Source organism: Pleurodeles waltl, chromosome 6, assembly GCF_031143425.1.
Source record: "Pleurodeles waltl isolate 20211129_DDA chromosome 6, aPleWal1.hap1.20221129, whole genome shotgun sequence".
Taxonomy (NCBI): domain Eukaryota; kingdom Metazoa; phylum Chordata; class Amphibia; order Caudata; family Salamandridae; genus Pleurodeles; species Pleurodeles waltl.
Window position 1 is genome coordinate 282611357 of NC_090445.1, and position 24037 is coordinate 282635393.

At 50.9% G+C, this 24037-nt stretch overlaps 1 protein-coding gene across 2 annotated transcripts in view; it reads right to left on the bottom strand.

The window, feature by feature from the left end:
* Positions 1–24037, bottom strand: part of LOC138299634 (butyrophilin subfamily 1 member A1-like) — a 225531-nt gene that overhangs the window by 14794 nt on the left and 186700 nt on the right. For both annotated transcript variants that reach the window (XM_069238080.1, XM_069238081.1), the window contains exons 8-9: positions 3037–3057; positions 2920–2946 (exon numbers count right to left, since the gene is read on the bottom strand). In XM_069238080.1, coding sequence (XP_069094181.1) covers positions 2920–2946; positions 3037–3057 — 48 coding nt within the window. The remainder of the gene's footprint in view (positions 1–2919; positions 2947–3036; positions 3058–24037) is intronic.

The following is a 24037-nucleotide window of genomic DNA, read 5'->3' on the forward strand; positions in this document are numbered from 1 at the left end:
AGGGGGACCCCTGGCACCCAGACCTCAGATCTTGACCGACTGTCTCCAGAGTTCAGTCAAGCCAAGAGACTACAAAGGCCAGCCGACTGGCCTCCTGTTCACAGAATAGGGACACAACAGCTGAAGAAGCCTTCTGGGGCAAGTGGGTAGCCCAAAGTGTTGAAGCCACCGTGCAGCATCAAGGACCAAGACCCAATGCACAGAGTTGCACCTGAGATGGTTTGAACCTGGGAGTGCTGTTGGAGAGTTGCTGGAACCCTCAGAAGGCGGGTTATCGAACGAGTAATGATTGGCCTGTGACTGCGACAATGGGGAACTGGTAGTCCAATAGCGACTGGAATTCAACCAGAACTCATTCACGATCTTTATGGACTGAGGAATCCCTGTGGAGTGTGGCTTCTAGTTATTCCAAGACTTTCCTACAATATGATGCACATTGATTGATATCCCTGGATAAAATGACCTGAAAGTCAGAATCTGTCCAGATGTGGCAACAGTATGGCAAGCTGATGTTTTGGGTACAAAATATGTATATATTAAAATAGTGCTTTGTGTATGAAAGTACACTCTTTGTTTAGGAACTGAGATTATTTAGTTTGTTTTTGACAGTAAGTGTGTGTATTCATAGAAACTGGCAAACTGACGAGCAGGTACAAAATGTCTGTTTTTCTGAAATTCGTATAAAACTGATCTCTTGTGCTAGTCTACACTTGGCGTACTGATGTTGTTAGTACTAAAGGAAACTTATTGTTACTGTGGATATTGTAATGGCCTTTTATATTAGAATTTCATCACCAATGTTAACATGTCTATTATTATCGCTAGAGCTGTCTGAGACCTAGTGATTTCTGATCAAGTATGGTCTCCATAGTTTCAGTGTTATCCTTCTTCTTGAGCATGTAAAATGTGTCTAGCTTTGTTGTCCGTGGCCTGGAATTTGTTAGACATCTTTGATTTTTCCATTCCGCCACATCCACATAAATTCACGAGCATAAAAATATGATTGGAGTTCTGCCTGGAAGGGGGCCCCTTTAAAACTGAAAGGAAGAATAATGAAGAATAGAAGAAAGCTGCTGTGAGGCATTTGGGAAAGTAACAGGCTACAGGAAACGGAATGTCACTCTCTGCCCGCCCTGCTTCTTTACAACGTTGCCCATCATCCATGGACATAAACTACAGCAACAGACTAAATGGAACAGGGTTGGACCTCTTTACAATGTCTGCAGTCTTGCCAGAAGGGCAGTGGACTAAAGGCCACAGACTAAGAGGGATTGTGTAGGGAGGGATCTGCAATCAAGTGGCAGAGGCCGCGGACCAGGGGAGTCAGTCTGGGTGTGTCTGATCCAAGGCCCTGAAAACAGGTCTACAGACTATTATAACATTAAAGACCATAAACATAAAAACATGTAATATTCCCTTTCAAAAATGGCCAGCTCAACCCTGCCCTTGAACCATACTGAGGTTGTTGTTCCATACAGCTCTGAACGCATAACCTCACTTGCCAGCCTGTGACTTGAGGCACCTAGCAATGTGAGCAGTAGCACCATTTTGTGAGGAGCAAGAGTCTTGATAGCATGTTTCTGAAGAGAACTGGACCATTTTGCCCACCTATGGCACAACTGGGAGAGCCAAATCTGCTAGTAGTATTGGTGGTAGTTGCAAAAGAGGAGGAAGTCATGTAGTGCCTTGGTGAAGCAACTGAGTAAGAAAAGCAGTCCGATTAGGGGGAATTATTTAACCACCCAGAAAGGGAAAGGAAAAATAAATGCACACAAAGCAATGTGCAAGTTCTCTGGAATGAAGCTGAGTTGGGGAATAATAGGCCACTACTCCTTCAGCACATCTACCATGCAAAGACATCTTAAGTCGAAGCAATAGAAAATGAGCACTCCCGGTGGTAGAGAGACAGTGTGTACAAAGGTGCACAAACATCTAAATTCTAGGGGCCATATGTACGAAAGCTTTTTCCCATAGACACAGAATGGGTAAAATCCTTCCGTACATCTGGCCCTAGATGTGTTTAGCCAATTGCTCATTCCTTTTTGAAGACCCCCTTTTCTTGCCCTTCTGGGAAGATCAGCTAAAACAGTGTAGACCTGACCCCAGTTGAAACAAAAGAGAGAACCAAAGGCTCATTGCTCGGAAATTGCCTAGAAGCTAGTCGATGCTGAATTCACAGGAAGGAATCTTGATTTAACCTTTGTAGAAACAGGAGCCATCAGCACAAGCAATGGAGACAAACCTACACTCAATGCCTTATTAAGTCAAGAGGTCCAGAATTGAGCACCATACACCCCACGTGGAGGCACAACTGAAAACAGTTTTCAGCATGACTCATGGAGAGAAGCTGATTATCTTGCATCAACAGCAGTACTTACAGAGGAAACTGTTGGTGGCATCAATTAAGTGACACCGGCAATGGTGGGAATTTGAACCGTAATGCTAGAAGAAGGAAAAATAGTGGAGTACGACATGATGATTCTTCTTACATTTCTAACACTGAGTTTACTCTGCTGCTGGGTAAAAAGGTCTCTTCTGCTCTCCTCCTGTCCTGAAGAGGAATAAGAAGACTTATACTAGGCTGGCCCCTCTCCTTGGAATCTTGAATCTCCTTGGAATGTATACTTTAAGAACAGCCCTGTGATCATGATCCATCCCTAGAAACCACAAGCTGCAGGCATGGAGGTGAGACACCAATATGTTTTGTGATTAACCTCATAGTTTAAACTCAACTTAGAAGATGGCATTCCTCTAAGAGAAAAGTGGCAAAAACCAGGACTAAACCAGATAAACTGCCTTCCAGGAATGGAGATAGCACAAAAGCCTGGCATCTATTAATGCAGATAGAAGGAACTTGTATTATCAAGCAACAGACCAAAATAAAGAAAGCAAATACGTTTTGATTTGATCAGTATGTACCTGCATTCCTCAATCCTCTCCTCCACTCTGAAAAGAAACAAAAATTAAAGTTGAGACCAAAACATCCTGAAGGTATGTTCAACCTGTAATTATTAAGTATACGTAGTGAAAACTTACTTAATTCTTCAGACACTGCAGCTGGAATAGAAAGAAATTAAAAAGTATTAGTCAAAGCATGGCATATCTAAGCAGTTAACACGGAGTTTCAGCATACTAAATGCAATCAATAGTAAAAAAAAAAAAAAACACACACACAAACCGAACATTAACCCCTCAATGGCTCATTGCCACTCATGGATTAAACACCGTATTTTCCGATTTTGCCAGTATGTCAAACTCTCCTCTCAATGAATGGATCCTCAAGATAGGGTTGAGCATCAGGCTCTCTACTTCCTCCGAGACCCCACCCAGCACTCTTGAGGTCCGAGCAACCTGTGGTCAGGAATGCAGCATGTCCAGACAGGCAAACAATCCAACTAATCAGCATGCTGGCGAGAGATGTAACAAATAAAAAGCAGTTTGTCATTTTTCTGGATGAGGCAAGGCCATCTTCTCACTTCTACCAACCCGTTTTGTTAATAATAGTTTAAATCAACTCCTGCTTTTGGTAAGTCTCTGTTATTTAAGCAAGGTTTCTATTTTTACATATCAAATACATAGTATTAGTTTTTACCACAAAGCTTAAAACAGATAGTTAAATCTAAACTGCATTTATCAACATGTAATTACATGGAATATATCCTGATGGACAGTGCTCTGATGCCTTGTGTTTCTCCTATTTTAGTGAGGACCGGCGTCTGTCTGCTTCCCCCTTTAACCATCTCTAATGTGAGCGGCAAACAGTACATTATTAGCCTCGTCAATAAAACCTAATCCAAGGGCCCCATAATATCTCGTTTTGCAGTTGTGACCACCTATCAATCCCTCTCTGCCACTCAGAAAGAGTTGTTGTAGTCTTACTCCACCAGTTGCGAGCCATGGTTCTTTTCGCTATTAAACAGTCCAATCCTATCAGCACTTGTGAATGTCGGCTATATATTTTTTCTTCTGCTATTCTCGGGAGTGTAATTTGTGGCATGAGTGTCACTAGCATAAAGAGTACCTAAGGGAATATTGTCTGTATATTAATAAAGTATCTATTAATGTGTACACATATCCGTACTATATGATAACAATTGCAAGAGTCTGTACTGCATCTCGGACACTGTCCATTTGGGAATTTCCCCATTTAAGGACTATAGCGCCTAGCTTCATTAGTGATTTTAGTGCGTTTAGTAGAATCTTATGATTGTGTCAAAGGCAGAGGTGGGGGGGTTGAGAGGTGTATAAACAGACAGGATTCTCCTTTGTACAAACCTGCGATGGAATCATCCATGGTTTTGAGGATGGGCATCTCTGTGCTGCAGCCAAATCTGAAGCCAGACGGTAATATTCAAGTAGGCTGTAGTCTATCATATCTTGGTTTAGTTATGATAGTACACAAGTTTATAGAACTTTGGCTAGACAACAGAGTTTGGACACAGGACGAAAGCTTTTCAAATCTTCTGCATCGGTTACAGGTTTCTTGAGCAGGGATGTGATTTGTCCTGTTTTATGGCAAACTGGGACTGTCCTTTCTGAAAGAGAAGTATTCATTATTGTGGTCCAGAGGGGGTGAACATATGCCTAGAGTACCTGATTAACTTTGCTGGTATAGGGTGGGTGATGTGTGTGGCAGGGTTCGTGCTAACACTCTGATGAGTCCGACCTCTTTTATTGCCCTGGAGTTGAACCAGGAGGCATTGTTTTTGAGGTTTGGGGATGTCTGCATAGTGTCACATAGGTTTGTGGTACTTCAGCCAGTACTGGCTTTTGGTGGGCCGGGGTGGGCAAGAAGGACTATCCAAAGGTACACTAGGTAGAGGTACTTATATGTTCTTGATCTTGTATGTGAAAACGTTGGTGAAATCCTCACGTGTTTATGCTAAATAATCCAAGTCTAAATCTGTTGTCTAGCAACACTAAGAGTTTGCTGGGTTGTTTTTTGCTGTGTCTGATTGAGACCTGCTAGAGGAGGTTTTTGTTTTAAAGATGTGTTTCTTGTATCTGCTTTTTTCCATCATAGCACTGATAGATCTTCTTTCTGATCTGTCTCCTCTCTTCACTTAGGCCCTTCTTGTACCAAGATCAGGAGGATTTGATTTTTTAATCGCTTGAGTTTCATAGGCTCTACTCCCTGGAGTATATCTGTCACAGCTGTGTTATAGTGTGAGGCCATGTCATGAATGTTGCGTTGAGAGTTGGGAGGTTGAAGGCGTAAGTTGATTTTTGCTGAGAATGTGAAAAGCTCAATGTGGGGCGGCTCAGACTAGCATTGAACATCTAACCCATCGGGCATTTCCCTGGTGGTTGAAGTGGGCTTGGCCTAGATAAAAACTCTCAAGCTCCTTTAGGCTTTTTGTAGCAGAGTTGAGAGACGGTGTGGATGGGGGACAGGGACAGCAAAGAATTAAGAAAGCGTGAACGAAACTAAAGAAAGGAAAACAGAAGGCCAGGCAGGCAGTCTCCCAGCAGCTTTAAACATTTTTCTAAAGACTGCTTTCCATTAGGCCCTGGCCTTACACCACACACATGTGGGATTTTTAAAAACACAGCAGAGAGGCTTCAAGGTAGCCCTGCGGCACTGCCGACAAGGCTGCACAACTAATATATCCATCAGCGTGTAAACTTAGCCTGCCTTTGACATAAAATAAGTCCCCAGTAAAGGGGACTTGAAGTCTGCAAAGGCCAGGCTATTTAATGCGCTCAGATGAAACATGTAAGTTGTACCAAACTTGCATTTTTCAATACTAACAGCACACAAACTGACTAGGTTCATATACTGATGGTAGCTTTCCATTGATGAAACTGTCAATGTGCTTTAAACACACGTGTATTAATCTTTGTTTAGGGACCAAGTACAGGCTTTATTCTTATGATATTTTATTCTACAGCGGCAGTCCAGAATATGTGTAAACTTCGATTTGTAGTACAAACGTCTAACCTAGGGTTTCTACTCTTTTTGTTACTTAGTATCTCCACAACTGGGGATCATCAAACCATTTCTGCCAAACCACACACCTCCTGCAACACCTGTAATTATTGTCCATCTGGACCAAGGCCTCTTCCTCCAAGGGTTTGAAATATGTTTGTTAAATGGCTCTTCTAGAGAGAATATGGATATTTTGCGGCAACTGAGGCACGTATATCAGCAAGACAAGGGGAGTAAAATTACTAGAGCCACGCCTACTACGAAACACCACCCCTAACCTATCAGTGAGAAAGTGAAATTTAAAGATCCTGTACCACATTCCAACGATCAGGGCTGATAAGAAACAGCCTATGAGGGGAACCTTTCCCCAGGGGGGACTAGATGGGGTGACCAGCTGCAGAGGGTCTCTTTTCAAAGTGTAGAGGGAGTTACTCATTACAATGGATGACCTCAAGGATGGACTCTAAGAGCTCAGAGACCTGAACATACTTGAGTTTTTCATCCACCATTTTGAAACATTGCTTTCTGTGATGATTTGATAATACAGCAAATAAACTTTGGCTATGGGGTCAGCAGTGATAGACTCCAACAGTGGCTCTCTGCACGATGAATGGTCAGGCGGCGTGGTGGGGGGGATGTGGGGAGGAGGGCTGTGTGGCAGGGAGCTTGGGGGGAGCCCTGGGAGGATATGGGCTAAGACAAAATAAACATTCAATGAAAAAAAAACAGAAAAAAAAAACACAACTTACCTGGCTCACCGCTCCTCTTTTCTGGTCAAAGAAGGCACAAGCTCCCATCCTGCCCTGCAGCCAATTCTAAAGCTGCATGAAACCAGTGTTAGTATTCGCTGGGGCACCCTGGCTGGGTGCTCCCAGGCAAACTGGGAGCCTGTGCCTACTTTCTCCTGCCCAGCAGCACATTGCCGGGTTGGACAGAGCACAGTGCGCATGTGTGATTGGCCGGCCCAAGATGCTGAATTAGATCCAAAGTGTAACACAATAAAAATTGTTGGTCACAGCGAACAGCAAGAGTTTACCTGATACATGCTCCATCGCAGTACCAGGGACCCAGTTACCCGTGCTACAGATTAACATTCCCTCAGACCGATATTTATCATTTTGTGGTTTAATCATTACATTTTACATCTTACTGAATTGTTTCGTGAATTTTAGCTAATTTGTATGTAAAAGGTAATGTTGTTTGGCACTTCTCAAATACGTTACCTTCATTTTTGAGGAAAGCCTTCATTTAAGGCCATAACTACCAAACATTAAGCCGAACAATGCTAAAAAAACAGTTTTTACTTTTTAGACATTATGGCCCTCATCATGACATTGGCGGTGAGTGACAAAGTGGCAGGAATACCGCCAACAGGCCGGCAGTAATTACCGCCAAATTATGACCATGGAGGCGAGTACTCCCATAGACAGCCAATGTACCACACCATCCGCCAGGGCGTTAACATGACGCACGCCAATGTCGCCATCAACAGCCAGGCGGGAGACAAAGGCCCTCATTACAACCCTGGCGATCGGTGATAAAGCGTCGGGCTGGGGTAAAAAAATCTGAATCATGACCACTGCGGAAACCGCCAACACAAATAGCCACTTTAAAACATCGACTGCCATGGCGGTAGCAACAAACACTGCGGCAGTAACCGCCAATAGCCAGGTGGACAACAATGTACCGCCCACTGCATCACAACACGCCTATCCGCCAGCTTTTCCGGGGCGGTACCAATGCCATCAAAAGCACAGCGGAAACACTACTCTGAAGGGAAACGACTCACCTCTTGACACACAAGGAAGAACCACAACGCCATGGAGCCCGAGCTGCAGGTTTTCCCAATGCTGGTGTACCTTCTCATACACCAGGAACAAGAACGCCGGCGAAGACGACCACAGTGAGTACTGCACCTAGCACACAAGGGAAGGGCAGAGGAAAAAGAGAGTGACACACACGCAAAACCCCCACCCCCACCCCACCCTCACCCCCAACACCATACACACAAACAGATGCAACAGCATCACATATACACCCAGTAACCCTCAGGAATAACACAAGGACAAAAGGAATGGAGTAAAATTAGTGTAATAGTAGTCTTAGAAAAAATACGTACTTAAATCAAGAAACAGTATGTACAATATATACATTATATACAAAAGGAGGGACAATGCCCACTCTAAAATGTCCGTGGTCCACTGGCCCAAAACACATAGGCCAAGGCCACACTGGACTCCTGCCTCAATACGGAGAGAACACTGCAGGGGCATCAGGTCGAAAACTCACAGGCACCTCAGGGGGAGAGGGAATGGGGGGCACCTCAGCAGGAAGATGGTACAACACCACTGGCCTGGAGGGGGCTCCATGCCTACTGCTTGCTCGTGGGGAGTGCAAGGCAACAGTCTCTCAAGTGGGTGGTTTGCCCACTGATTGGTCCCCGGGAGTGCAAAGCCAAAGTCTCTCAAGTGGGTGGTTTGCCCACTGCTTGGTCCTGGGGAGTGCAAGGCCACAGTCCCTCAAGAGGGGGCTTTGTGCCCAGTGCGCTTCATCCTGGCAAGTAGGGGGTGAGTGGATGGCTTCTTCCAATGGTTCTGGAGGGGACCTTGGGCCCAGTGTGCTTCATCCTGGCCAGGAGGGGCTGAGTGGATGCCTTCTTCCACTGGTTCTGGAGGGGGCCTTGTGCCCAGTGTGATTCATCCTGACAAGGAGGGGCAGAGTGCATGGCTTCTTCCACTGGTTCTGGAGGGGGCCTTGTGCCCAGTGTGCTTCATCCTGGATGGGGCAAGGTCACAGTTTCTCACCTGTGTGTCACACTGACAGGTGTTACAGGGGCCAGGACGCACTGCAGCCCATGTAGTCACCACTACAGTGGTAGTGGTAGCCTCCAGGCCTACAACTGCAGCCTCGGACGGCTGCCCACTGGGGGCTGGTGCTGCTGGCGGCAGTGCATGTGGCGGTGCTGGCCGAGGGCAGGTGGCGGTGCTGGCAGTGGTGGTGGTGGTAGCCTCCAGGCCTTCACCTGCAGCCTCGGACGGCTGCCCACTGGGGCTGCTGGCGGCGGTGCAGGTGGTGGTGCTGGCAGTGGTGGTGGATGTAGCCTCCAGGCCTTCACCTGCAGCGCCGGACAGCTGAAGTGCCATGGCTGGTGTTGTGTACCCCTTCCTGCCCCTGGCAGATGGTGGTTGGTGCTTGCTTGCTTCTGCCAGCTGGTGTCTTTTTCTTGCTGGCTGGTGGTGCCTCCTTCCCCTTGCCGGCTGGTGTCCCCTTCGTGCCCATGCCAGGTGGCGGACCCTTCTTGGCCTTGGCACACTGGCTGGGCTGACAGGTGCCTACTGGAGCCTCTCAGACCTGCAGTAGCTGCAGAAACCACAATGGCCGTGGACTGTGTGGCTGAGGTACTGGGCTGGGTTCTGGCCACCCTGGCCCAAGGTGAAGGATGGGGGGGGGTGGTAGGGAATAGGTCAATGTTGGCGAGGAAAAGCTTCTTAGGGACACTGGGGCGGGAAGAGGGTGAAGGTTTGGGAGTGGAGTAAGAGGGAGTGGTTGTAGGAGGTGTCTGTCTGCTGTGTTTGGGTGGAGGTGCATGGGCTGGATGCTGTTGTGAGGTGGATGGCTGTTGGATGTCTGAGTGCTTGCGTTTGTGTACTTTGGGTGGAGGAGGCACAGACACAGTGGGAGAGGACACAGGGGACGTGTGCATGGATGTGGGGGTGGTGACTGCCAGTGAGGGATGTGTAGTGATAGGAGTGCTGGTGATGGAGGTAGTGTATGAGGATGTAGTGCATGCAGGTGCGAGTGGAGACGCTACTGGGAGAGAGGTGGACGAGGAGGAGGATGGGGACACAGTGGAGGCAGTGGATGCTGGTGTGTCTGCATGTGGATGGTGCTTGTGTGAGTGCTTGTGAGATGAAGTGTGGTGCTTGTGTTTGCCTGAGCTACTTCTGTGTGTTGATTTGGGTGATTGCTGGCCTGAACATGTGCTTGGGATAGGCTGAGGTTGAGGGGATTGGGACTGGGTAGAGGAAGTTGGAGGAGGGAGGCTGAAGACAAGGACAATGGCTGCCATCAGTGCGATGGCCAGAGCCTGGAATGCTCTCTGTTGGGCCGCCATGCCAGAGTGAATGCCCTCCAGGAATGCATTTGTTTTTTGCAAATGCCCTGCTACACCCTGGATGGCATTCAGTATGGTTGACTACCCAACAGAGAGGGATCTCAGGAGGTCAGTAGCCTCCTCGCTGAGGGCAGCAGGGCTCAGTGGGGCAGGGCCTGAGGTGCCTGGGGTGAAGGAGATGCCCACCCTCCTGGGTGAGCGGGCATGGGAAACTCGCTGAGGGGCTGCTTGGAGGGCGGTGCTGGTACAGGGGGGTGGCGTCTGTACCTGTAGTTGAGGTGGTCACAGAGTTGTCCGCCACCGCCAGGGAGCTTCTATCAGAGGAGGTATCACTTTCAGAACTGTTCCCTCCTGTCTCCGCTGTGGTGCTCCCCTCTGTCCCACTGGTGCCCTCACTGTCGGTGGATCCGGCTTCCAGTCCCATGTGGGATGCAGCTCCCTCCGTCGCCGGTGCCTCTGCTCCTCTGCCAGATGATGCTAATACACACAAGGACAGGGTGACAAAACAAAAAGGGTGAGGAGAGACAGAGGATACACTTGGTCAATGCCAGCAACAACACTACTGTTTGCATACACAACTCACAGGGAACAGCCCTATGCACTAGGCCATGCACTACTAATTACAATGCTAGTCACCAGCCCATAGGGTACAATGCCTAACGCCATTAGCTGCACACCTGAAACCCACAGGACCCTGCCCAGTAGTAGATGCCCACTAACATTATTGGGGTTGGAGTGATTCTGAGCTTGTCCATCATTGAATATACCCTGCCATGTTTGCCCTGGCCTAGGGCCACCCACAGCCCACATCCTCCACCCAGGTAATACCTTAACGCGCGCAAAGTAATGAATCTGAATCTGTACTCACCCCCTTGTGGCTGCTGTGATGCCTTCAAGCACCCATCCAACTCCAGATAGGTCACCGCAAGATGCGGAACATCAAGGGGGTCAGGGTACGACGGGCACCCCTTCCTCGTTGGGAGGCCAGCCCCAGGTGGGCCCCCGCTGTCTTCGTTGCCCAGCGGCGCAGGTCCTCGTACCGTTTGCAGCAGTGGGTGCTCTGCCTGTCAAAGACCCCCAGAGTCCACACCTCCTTGGCGATGGCATGGTAAATACCCTTTTTCTGATGGGCACTGACCTGCAGAAAAAATACAGCAGAAAAGGTATTAGTCATACCGTCGGGACTGTTATACTCATGGTCCAACATATCCCCCCCCCATCCCCTTATACACATACATTGACCAGCATACATGCAGCACTCTGGCTAGGACCTTGCGAAAAGGGAGGACAGGCACATTATCCTGACCTACAGACTTGATAGGGCCACAATCCAAGAACTGTGTGCCCAATTGGAGCCAGACCTGATCTCAGCTATCCGCCACCCCACAGGTATACCCCCTCTAGTGCAGGTCCTGTCAGTGCTCCATTTCCTGGCAAGTGGTTCCTTCCAAGCGACAGGGGCCATGGCATCAGGGATGTCACTGCCTATGTTCTCCAACGTGCTGACTAGAGTGTTGACTGCCCTGCTGAAACACATGCACAGTTAAATCGTATTCCTCCAGGAGGAGGATTTGGCCAGAGTGAAGGCTGACTTCTATGTACTGGGACATATACCCAACATCATTGGTGCCACTGATGGTACACATATTGCAATTGTGCCCGCCCCCTAGAGAAATGAACAAGTGTTCAGAAATAGAAAAAGCTTTCACTCTCTGAATGTGCAGATGGTGTGTTTGGCAGACCAGTACATCTCCCATGTCAATGCCAAGTATCCTGGCTCTGTGCATGATGCCTTTATCTTGAGGAATAGCAGCATCCCATATGTGATGGCTCAACTCGAGAGGCACCAGGTGTGGCTAATAGGTGAGCCCATGATCCCCACCCAGTTGATGTAGGTATATGGGTGTGGGGTTGGCCCTAAGGGTGAGTGTGTGACTAACTGGTATCCCTCGATTTTGCAGGGGACTCTGGTTACCCCGACCTCTCATGGCTACTGACCCCAGTGAGGAATGCCAGGACAAGGGCAGAGGAACGTTACAATGAGGCACATGGGTGAACAAGGAGGATCACCGAGCGCACCTTTGGCCTCCTCAAGGCCAGATTCCGGTGCCTCCATCTGACTGGTGGATCCCTGTACTACTCACCCAAGAAGGTGGGCCAGATCATTGTTGCATGTTGCACAACTTGGCCTTAGAACGTCAGGTGTCTATTCTGCAGGAGGATGAGCCAGGGGATGGTCGAGTGGCAGCGGTGGAGCCTGTGGACCGTGACGAAGAGGAGGCAGAGGAAGAAGATGTGGACAACAGAACCACCCTAATTCAGCAGTACTTCCAGTGTCACAGTGACACACAGGAAAGACACAGTAACTTCACCTTCCATTGTAGTTTTGTGTTGGACATTTAACATGGGAGCCTGAACTCCCTATTTCTATGGCCCCTTACTGTACCCTTTGGCATCTCTATTTTCAGATCTCTGTGCCCCACTCTGGCTCCTGGTGTGTTTACTGCTGGCCACTACAGGTCATACCTATGCAAATATTACAGTACATTTGAATTGTAATGTTTACAGTTTGTGTAACTAGGGGGGCGTGGCTACGAAGCAAAAGATGGCGCACGCTTGATCCGACTGCTCCGGAGGGGCCTAAACTTCTCCTGTTATCCTGGGCCACCCCCCGGGGCAAATTGACGTGGAGCGAGTGCGGGGACCCGTGTGGGTGACCCGAGCACCAGTGGAGCCCAGAGCGAGCCTGGCGGAGCCCGTCGGAGACGGCCGGCGAGCCCCACGGCCTGGGGCCTGTCACCGCGTTAATGCCGGGAGCCGGAGTGAGCGGGCACGCGGCTGGGCGTTGGTCCGCGCGCCGTTTGAGGGGGAGCCAGCTGACCGCGGCTGGGGAGACGGGGGCCCCCCCCTCCTGCCTGGGGGTTGCTGCAGGGCTGATCGTGGAAAGCCTTGTGTTTCCGAGTCCGCGGAGGACGGTGTGACGGTGACCGGGGGTGCGTGCGGGCCCTCCGTCCCCATCCTCGCAAGTAAGGAGAAGCAACAAGAACCGGGGCCCGGCTGCCGGGAGCCTAGCTGTGGCGCCGACCCTGCATGCGGCACAGTGTGTCTGGCGGAAGGGGCCTCTAGTGTAGCGGACACCCACTTTGAACACCGGCACACACCTGCGGAACGGGCCGGGCCCCGGGAGGGCCGCCCTGAGGGAGGAAAGTACCAGACCCTCGGCCGAGCGAGATCGGATAGAGTGGCCACCTGTTGGATGGTCGTGCCCGTGGTGGCCTACTGCGTGAACGGAGCGCTGGCCCCTGAGCTTGGGACTAGCATGGTGGGCCCCGGGCCACAGAGCATGAAGGATCGCCCGGCTGCATCTGGGGAGACGGGAATCCCGGGGTGACCCCGACTGGGGTATGCCAATCGAGGAACTGAGTATCGGCGGACGGCCGATGGCCCGGGGGTAAGGCACAGCGACGCGGCACCTCCTTAAGAGTGGATGAACTGCCTAGCTGGGCTCGCCTGCCGAAACGGGATGGGAGCGGTCCGCGGTACCCCACGCGATGGTCCGCCGATACTTGCCTGACCGGACCGGTCCGGCCCGGCCCCTGAAGTGACGACTACTGTGATTGAACTGGTGTGGTGCCTCGTGTCCTGGTGCAACGCGCCCCGAGTCCACGGAGATCCAGAGCGAGAAAGCACGGGCCTCTGGTGCTGTTGGGATTCTACCTGGCGGCCCATGCGGGCTTTGAACGGCGCTTGAGATGGAAGTTCTAGATGGGGGATCCCCTGAGCTAACGTACCGTGGTCAGATTCGCCACTGGGGGGGACGATCTCCTACGTAATCGATGTCCCCTAAGAACCGCCACAGGGCTAAAGTCATGGACGGCACAGCGGCCCCCGGGCGCAGGGGGGGGGACGTGCAGTGTCCACTGCAGGTCGATGTACAGGACACCCTGGACAAAATATTAGGTGCGATAGAAGACACTAAGTTAACACTGCAACACGGCATCAATCAGGTCGCGGTCGAACTGGGCCTCTTGAGGGCTGACCATCACAAACTATCGGACAGAGTCAAAGAGACAGAAACCACACTGGCCGACATCGCACCAAAACAAAAAGACCTGCAGGCCGAAATGTCGCATCTCAGAAATAGAATGATGCGACTAGAGCGAAGAGCTGAGGACGCAGAGGGGAGAAGCCGGCGGAATAACGTGCGAGTGGTGGGCCTCCCGGAGGGGGCAGAAGGATCAAATATGGTGGAATTCCTGGAAAAATGGTTGAGCACAGTGGTGGCACCGGGCCGGCTGACTTCATTCTATACTCTGGAAAGAGCACACCGCGTGCCTGCGGGGCCCCTGGCGCCGGGCAGGCCCCCCCGAGTGGTGATCGCAAGATTACTGCACTATAGAGACAGGGACATCTTGCTACAAAGGGCGCGAGAAGAGGGCCCATTTAAGGTAGCAAATGGCGAAGTCACGCTGTTCCCGGACTTTACAGTAGAGGTACAAAGTAAGCGTGCCTCATACATGGCAGTTAAAAGGGGGCTAAGGGACGAAGGTATACAATATTCCTTGCTGTACCCGGCTAAGATGAAAGTAATGCTTGACAGTAAAACAACATTTCTTCAATCCCCGGAGGAGGCATGGGAATGGCTGGAAGCTGATGGGACCCAGACAGAGCGGCTCGGGAGGGGGGGCCAGACCGGGGGTGGACCGCGCCGGCCCCCCAGGGGAAGACGGACCCGGAGTCGCCCACGCTTGGCGCCATCCCGGAACCAAAAAGAAAGTGGCAGAAGAGCAGCACTGGAGGCAGCGGCCCGTGTGAACGGAGAGGGGACCCCCCGGGAGGACTCTGGCGGTGAATCTGACGAGACTGTGATGTCATCGGCGGGGGGCTCGAGCAGCTCGGTGCAGGCCCCAGTAGTGACCCCACAAACTGCAGATGACCTCTGAGGCCCAGAGGCTTACCGGGCACCCTGGGGCAGGCACAAATGGTGCACTAATGGCCCCTCCGTGCAGGGCCACCCCCCTACTGGAATCTCGCCTGTACAGGTGGACTGGCGAGAACTGCAACTAAAAGATGAAACATGCTGCACTGTTGCACGGGTGTTTTTTCTGTTTTTGGGCAGCCTACTGTTTGAGAGGTGCCCTGGGGAGGGAGAGTTGGGATAAGCAGTTAAAAGTTAGGATGGCAAGGGGTGGTGAATGGTTGCGTAACAACAGTGCTTCACTAATGACCAGGGGACAGCAGACGGTAAGAGTAGCAAAGAGTAGCCAATGTAAATTTAAAAATCACCAACATGGCAGAATACAATTTCTTAACGTGGAACGTTAGAGGGATGGGGTCACCGGCCAAGCGACACAAAATACTGGCTTATTTAAAAAGGAGGAATATACAGGTAGCAATGCTACAGGAGACCCACCTGGCGGCTGGTGAACCTGAGCGATTGAGACGTAGGTAGAGGGGGCGGGTGTTCGCAACAGAGTACTCAGCGTACGCAAGGGGAGTAATGATCTGGATCCGTGCAGGGGTTCCCCTAGAGATAGAAGCTTCCAACATAGATCGTGAGGGGAGGTTCGTGATTCTGGAGAGAAGGCTATACGGCACACCGATTGTCCTATGCTGCATGTATGCCCCAAATCAAGACCAGATCCCCTTTTTGACGAAATTATCGAGCCACCTCACCCGCCAGAGGAGAGGAGAGCTTTTGGTTGGAGGGGACTTCAATAGTATATTAGATGTAGACTTGGATAGATCCTCCCCCCCACTGCAGGGTGCAATGTCAAGTAAGATAGCTGGGAAACTTAGTGAATGGATGAGCTACTGGGGGCTGGTGGATATATGGCGGGAACAACACCTTCACAACAGGGATTACTCATATTATTCGGGCCTTCACCGACTCCACACCAGAATCGACAGGGTGGCGTGTACGGCAGACCTTGCACGCGGGATGGTTCACTCAGAATATCTGGGCCGTACACTGTCCGACCACAGCCCTCTATTGGTAACATGGATGGCAGCAGAGATTAGGCCCCCCATCCCGGCCTGGAGATTGTCCCCTACAGCACTTGAGGACCCAGCATATAGAGACGCCCTGAGACAGCACCTGACTGACCATATTCAATTTAACAGTGGATCCACCACCTCTAGATCTATGGAATGGGAGGCCCTCAAGGTGGTGACAAGGGGTTTTTGTCTTGGACAATTGGCCGGAGTGAGACGCACACTTGAAAGGGAGCTGACTACGCTAGAGAAGATAATACATGAGGGAGAACTTACTCAGGGGGCTGGCACACTAGTAAATGAGAAATATAATCAGGCAAAGAGGGACCATTCCCAGATCGAAGAACAACTCAGATGCCACAGCACACAAAAATACTTTGCCTCCCTACAATCTGAAGAGGGTAGGTCTGGGAAAATGTTAGCCTGTTTGGTGAGGCCGGGTGGAGAGGCCGAGCCCATCACAAATGTGCTGGATAAGGAAGGGTCATGCAGAAGTAGACCAGGCCCTGTAAATGATGCATTCAAGGAATATTACACCTTTTTATATGGAAAACCGGCTGAAATCAGTACGGAGGTCTTTGATAATTACCTACAACATATACCTATAACGAGCCTGATGGCCGGAGACAGGGATAGGCTGGGGGGCCCAGTGACGGTGGCGGAGGTCAGTGAAGCTATAGCTCAATTAGCCTCAGGGAAGACCCCGGGAACAGACGGCCTCCCCATGGACTTTTATAAAAAATTCGAGAAGCAACTGACCCCCCAGTTGGTAGAGATGTATACAGAATCGCTACAGAATGGGATAATGCCGTGCACCATGAGAGAGGCAATGGTAGTCCCACTCCCTAAGACAAAATCTAGGCAACCTTCGGTGACTGACTTCCGCCCCCTGTCAATGCTAAACAGTGATTTTAAAATACTAAGCAAGATCTTGGCCAACCGTTTACTCCCTCTTGTACCAACTCTGGTACATGTAGATCAGAATGGTTTCGTCCCGAATCGCAGCACCTCCTTAAACCTGAGACGTCTCTTTGCGGTCCTGAATATGCCTAGCGACACGAAACCTGCAGCAGGGGTGTTGCTCGCGGTGGATTTTGAGAAGGCATTTGACTCGATCAGATGGGACTACTTGAGAGCAGTGATGCTCCGTATGGGAATGGGTGAAGATTGGGTCAAATGGGTGGACTTGTTGTACACGTCACCGCTGGCAAGAGTGAGAACAGGTAAAACAGTGTCCGGAACTTACCCAATTCACAGGGGAACCAGACAAGGTTGCCCATTGTCCCCACTGTTATTCGCCCTGGCCATCGAGCCGCTGGCGTCCCAGATGCGGCAGGAGGGCGTGGGTAGAGGAGTGGAATGGGGACACCAAGAACATATCATCTCGCTATATGCTGATGATATACTTGTCTACCTTAGGGACGGAGAGAAGGATCTCCCATGGGCGCTGGGAGTGCTGGAGAACTATGGGAACATATCTGGACTTTGCCTCAACCGTAGCAAGACATGCGTGTTCCCTATGGCTCCGGGCGGCGAACGCCTGACAACATGCCCTATAGGGATATGATTTGGGCCCCTCGAACCTTTAAGTACTTGGGCATACAGGTGTTTCACGACAGGGCAGACTTGCGCGAGGGTAACCTGGGCAGAGCTCTACGATCTCTAAAGTCCTCGGTGGGGTTCTGGCGATCGCTGAAATTGACGATAATGGCCAGAGTAGCATTGTCCAAAATTGTCATGCTGCCCCGGCTTCTATACTACTTCGCTAACCTGCCCCTTCTGATTCCAACAGCGTGGTTTCGTGAACTAAACACCCTACTCAGAGAACTTATATGGGATGATGGTCGTAGACGCACCTCGCTCCAGATACTATGCAGGCCAACTAACAAGGGGGGTCTAGGAGAGCCAGATTTTGAAGCCTACTACCTGGCATCCCAGCTGCAATGGGTTGCCGGGTGGCTCACAGGTAAGGGTCACCTGGAGAGGTACACCGACCAAGTAGAGGAGGACATAAATCAGTTCATTGCTCGAATGACAAATAGGAAGCTTAATCCCCACATGCACAGCCCGATGACAAAAGTGGCGTCAGCATGTTGGAAGAGGTGCGTGAAAAGGGATGGCACTGCCCCCCCGTACTCTCCGGCCCTACCCCTGGCGGTACTTACGATCGAGGCTGGTGAGAGGAACCTGGGAGGCATGAGCCTCGGAACCTGGAGGAGAGCAGGAATAGAAACGGTGGGAGACCTGTTTCAGGAGGGAGTGTTGAGGTCTTTCACTAATCTTGTTGACAGTGGAGTCTCCCCGGGTCAGTTCCTTATGTATCATAAACTGATACATGTGCTGAAAACGCACTTAATCACGGTCAACGCGGAACCAGCCACCCACAGGGTGCTGCATCTCCTATTGACATCAGGAGATGAGTCCCATCTGATATCTAAATTATACCGAGTTCAAGTTGAGGATGCACTAGATTCCCTGCGGCCACTGAGAGAGAGATGGGGGAGGACAGTCGGTAGGGAACCGTCAGATGCGGAATGGAACAGAGCTTTGGCTTACCCCCGGACCGTCGCTCGCAGCACGCGACTGAGATATATACAATATAATTACCTCCACAGAACGTACCTCACCCCACATCGGCTAACAGTAATCTATGGGGGAGTTCCTAGGGTGTGCCCCAGATGTAAAAATGTAGACGCAAATTTTGACCACATGGTATGGACCTGTCCAGAGATCCAACTGGGGTGGGAAGAGGTGATGTCCGACCTATCGAGACTCCTTAATATGAACCTGACTCCGACCCCTGACAGATGTTTGATGGGCTTTGGGGATGGGTTGCCGCGGGGAAGAGTGGAGACCCGATTTCTGAGTCTGGCACTGGTATTATATAGGAGGCAGATCACAAAGAACTGGAAGGCACAGTTTCGGCCCCCCCGGGTTGGGTGGAGACAAGACGTTACAACATGGGCTAGAGCCGAACTCCAGGTCCTGAAGAGCGAGGAGGGGAGGGGACTGCGTCGCCACCCTATAGCACAGAAATGGGAAGTAGCAATGACAAGCTGGGACAATATATTGAGAACAGCGGACGCAGACACACCAACAGGAGTGGAGACTGGATAAACATAGGAAGGGAGGAGATGTTGCCTCGCCCTCTAGGACATGATAAGGGAAGACACGATAAGGCTGAGATTGAACAAAAGGCGGACAACAGGGGACAGAGCCCAGGACATTGAGTAACAGACAGGTTGGACCCGGTAGACGCCCCACCCACCTGAAACCAGACAAGTCTATGAGTAATGACACCATACGTACTGGAAAAGCCAAGAAATGGCATCCCCCTGCATTAGCAGCCTCCACCCCCTACATTGCCATCGTGTTTAAGTTTAAGTTGATTAATGTTTGAAACGAGTTAAAGGTGTTGTATAATAGCTAGGAAAACATGACTCTGCTACACCAGGCCAATTGGGCAACCCATACGAGAATAAGCGCCACTGATGTTCTATTATTGCATAAGGTTAAAGTATAAAGGTTATCGAATAATTAATGAAGTAGAACATTCAAACAATGTAGACAGTAGTGATATTAACACTGTTATGCACTAACACGAAGCAAACAAGATGGTGCTGTAAACATAATACTGTTTATTAAATAATAAAATGTTAATAAAAAAATATTTTAAAAAAATACAGTTTGTGTAACTAATACATTTGTGGCACAATTGACAGACTTCATATTTGATTTTGTTCCAAGGGTGTTTATTTAAGTGCTGATAAGTGGAGGGAGCATTGCAATGGGCTGGGTTTATGATGGAGGAAAGTCCAGGGCAGAGCCCAGTCTATTTTTATTTTTCACAGGTGCATTGTTCAAGGTGGCATAGGAAGGGGAGCAATGGCAGCTCAAGGTGGACAGGGTGACAGAGTGGGACACAAGAGTGACAAACAGGAGAGTCTTATTTCCTGGCAGGGGTCTTGGCAACGTTCTCTGGCTTCTGCCTGGATCGCAGGGACCGTTTGCATGGTGGTTCTCCTTCTGCAGGGGGTTGGGTGCTGGTGGCCTGTTGTTCCAGTGGCGAGGCCTCCTGTCCACTAGTGTCGGCGGAGGTGGACGGCTGTTCTCCGGTGTGGCTCATTGTGTTGCCTATGTCAGCCAGCACCCTTGCAATGGTGACCAGGGTGGTGTGGATGTCCTTCAGGTCCTCCCTCATCCCCTGGTACTGTCCCTCCTGCAGATGCTGGGTCTCCTGCAACTTGGCCAGTATCTGGCCAATGGTCTCTTGGGAATGGTGGTATGCTCTGAGGATGTTGGTGAGTGCCTCGTGGAGGGTCGGCTCCCTGGGCCTGTCCTCGCCCTGTGGCACAGCAGTCCTCCCAGCTTCCTTGCTGGCCTGTGCCTCTGTCCCCTGAACCGTGTGCCCAATGCCACTGACCCTAGGTCCCCGATCGTCCTGTTGTAGTGGTGGACACACTGCTGATTGACGTGTCCTGGGGACAGAGGGATGGGCACGCTGGGTGGGTGCTGTGTTGCCTGAGGGGGGAGGCTCTGTGGTGGTTTGGGACTGTGGCTGGATCACCGACTGTCCAGAGGTCCCTAATGGGCCAGGTTGGTCATTGTGATCCAGGCGTGCAGAGCTGCTGTCATCACTGTGGGCCTCTTCTGGGGGGGACTGGATGTTGGTGGCACCTTCTCTCCGGTGACGATGAGTGGGGGTCCTGTGGGGATGTAAATGCAGTGTTATTGTTTCTGCGTGTGCCACCTTGTGCATGGATATGTTTGCCTCTATGGTTGTTATTAGCAAGGCACCTTTGGGTTGTGTGTGATGTTATTGGTTTGGCTAAGTGATTGTCACTAGTGTGCATGCTGTGGTGATGGGTGTCCATGCAGGTCTGTGATGTGGGTCCATGGATTGCTGTTGCATGCAGGGCTTGGTATTGGGATGGGTGGGTTGTGATGGTGGAGTATGTGTGAGGTGATGAAGTGATGGGGGTGAGGGTAGGGGTAGGAGTTTGTGATGGCTTGCAGGTAGGGGGGTGTTAGTAATAGAGATTTGACTTACCAGAGTCCAGTCCTCCTGCTACTCCTGCGATGCATGATCACCAAGACTTGCTCCTCCCATGTTGTTAGTTGTGGGGGAGGAGGTGGGGGTCCACCGCCAGTCCTCTGTACAGCTATCTGGTGTCTTGTAACCACGGAACACACCTTCCCTGTAGGTCATTCCACCTCTTCCTAATGTCATCCCTTGTGCTGGGGTGCTGTCCCACGGCGTTGCAATGGACATCTGCTGCACCTGTGGTCCGAACAGCTGTAGCTCTACCCGGATGATTTCCTACACCATGACCCTTAGCTCCTCCTCAGAGAATCTGGGGTGTCGTTGTGGTGCCATGGGTGTAGTGTGAGTGGTGTGTGTGAGGGTGTGTGGGGTGATGTGTTGGGGTGTGTGCTGTGAGGTGCTTGGATGGTGTATGAATGATGGTGTTTTGTGGCTCAGATTCAGTGGGTGCTCCTGGCTTGTCTCTCTCTCAGTTGGCAATATTTTTTTCGTTGTAAGGGGTTGTGGGTATTGTGGGTGTGTGTTTTATAGTGTTGTGGGTGAGGTGTGTGTATGTGTGTCAGGTGTGTGTATTTTGAATTGTCCAATGTGGTGTAGTTTTGTAGATGTGTGTGTATTTTGAGCGCAGCGGTGTGTACTGCCAATGGTTTACCCCGGTTGAATGACCGCCGCGGTGATTCGTGGGTCATGATGCTGTGGGAGGATTTCTGTTTGTGTAACGGTGTGGGATTTGGTACCGCCATTTTATCACTGACCTTTGGTCTGGCAGACTTCTTTGTGTGTCTGTATAGTGGCGGTTTTCTATGTGTGGGTCATAATACCTGTAGCAGTATACCGCCCCAGTCGTGGTATGTTGGCGGCAGTCAGCATGGCGGTAAGCGGCACTTAGCGCCACTATTGTAATGAGGGCCAAAGTACCGCCCACCATATCATGACACAGTACACCACCACGATTTCCGGGGCGGAACCAATGCCATCAAAAGCCTGGTGGAAACAAAACACAGAAGACAAAAGACTCTCCTACAGAGACACAAAGAAGACCAACGCTGCCATGGAACCGAAACTGTAAGTCTTCCTGATGCTCTTCTACGCCATGCTCCGCCTGGAACACCAATGCCGACGGTGAGTACAGCCTCTTAGCACTCAAGGGAGGAAAAGGAGAGTGACACACACATCACACACCCGACACACACACACCCATACACACAACCAGCTGCAGACAAAAAAAACAATGGTACACAACACATGGCAGCATAATGCAAGGACAACAAGAAGATCAGTAATGAGAATGTATTGAATGGGAAGAGGCACCAAATGAACCAATTGGATACAAAAAGAGATATGTACAAATGTCCACAAAGGGCCAATGCCCAGTCCAAAGTACAAAGGGCCCAGATTGCCACAGGGCACAGTCCAAGGCCCAACTTGTCTCCTGACATCATCTGCACAGAACTCTGCAGGGGCATCATTTTGCAAGTGGGCAGGCACCTCAGGGGGATGGGGTTTGGGGGCACCTCAGCCGAAATTGGGAACATGCCCACTGGTTTGGGATGGGGCTCCATGCACATTTCTCTGTGCTGGGGAGTGCAAGGTCACAGTCACGCAGGTGAGTGTCTTGCCCATTGGTTCTGGAGGGGGCTCCATGCCAATTTCTCTGTGCTGGGGAGTGCAAGGTCACAGTCTCTCAGGTGGGTGACTTGCCCACTGGTTCTGGAGGGGGCTCCCTGTACAGCATTTCCAGGAGGGTGGCCTACATGCCCTCTGCTGGAGGTGAGGGCTGCACTGTCTCAATAGGTGAAGGTGCAGCCACTGCAGGAGGACTGGGCTGCACTGCATCAGCTGGAGGTGAGGGCTCCGTGACCACTGGTGGTGTCACCCTTCTAACCTCTGCTGGAGGTGAGGGCTGCACTGTGTCAGCAGGTGAGGGTGCCTCCTGGGCAGCCTCTACTGGAGGTGAGGGCTGCATTGTCTCAGCAGGTGAAGGTGCCGCCGCTGCAGGAGGAGTGGGCTGCACTGCCTCAGCTGAAGGTGAGGGCTCCGTGAACGGTGGTGGTGGTGTCATCTTGCTAGCCTCTGCTGGAGTGAAGGGCTCCTTCACCTTCATGGCAGGAGTTGCGGCCTCCTTCCCCTTCATGGCAGGAGTAGAGGGCTTCTTCCCCTTCATGGCAGGGGGTGTGGGATCCTTACCCTTCCTGGCTGGTGGAGTGGGATCCATCACTGTCTTGCCTCCACAACTAGGAGGTGCCTCCACTGTCCGTGTGGACTGTTTGGCTGGGGTGCTGGGCTGGGTCGTTATGACCCTGCTCTTAAGGGCAGGACAGGGGGTAGGGGGAGGGAGGAGGTCAAGTTGGACAAGGAAAAGCTTTTTAGGGATGGTGGGGTGGGAAGAGGGAGGAAGGATGGGTGTGGAGGTTGAGGAAGTGGTTGTTGGAGGTGTAAGGCTGCTGGACTTCGGTGCAGGTGCATGGGCAGTGTGCGTGTGTGAGGTGGATGGCAGTTGGGTGTCTGAGTGATTGCATTTGTTACCTTTAGGGGGGGCAGACAGGGTGGGAGAGAACATAGGGGACACGTACATAGATGTTGTGGAGGTGTCTACTAGTGAGGTGTGTGTGCTGCCTGGTGTGGTGATGCTGGTGGTGGATGTTGATGCAGTGCGTGCAGGTGTGAGTGTAGACATGATTGTGAGGGAAGTGGAGGGGGGGGAGACAGTGGAGGCAGTGGAAGTGGTTGTGTGTGCTACTGTCTGGTGTTTGCGTGAGTGCTTGTGGGCTGAAGTGTGGTGCCTTTGTTTGACTGTGCTACTCTTGTGTGATGTCTTGTGTGCATGCTCGTCTGTATGTGTGCATGGAATGGGCTGGGGTTGAGGAGACTGGGAAGTGGTAGTTGGAGGGGGGTCGGTAGGCACAGGGACAATGGCTGCCATCAGAGAGGAGGCCAGAGCCTGAATTGATCTCTG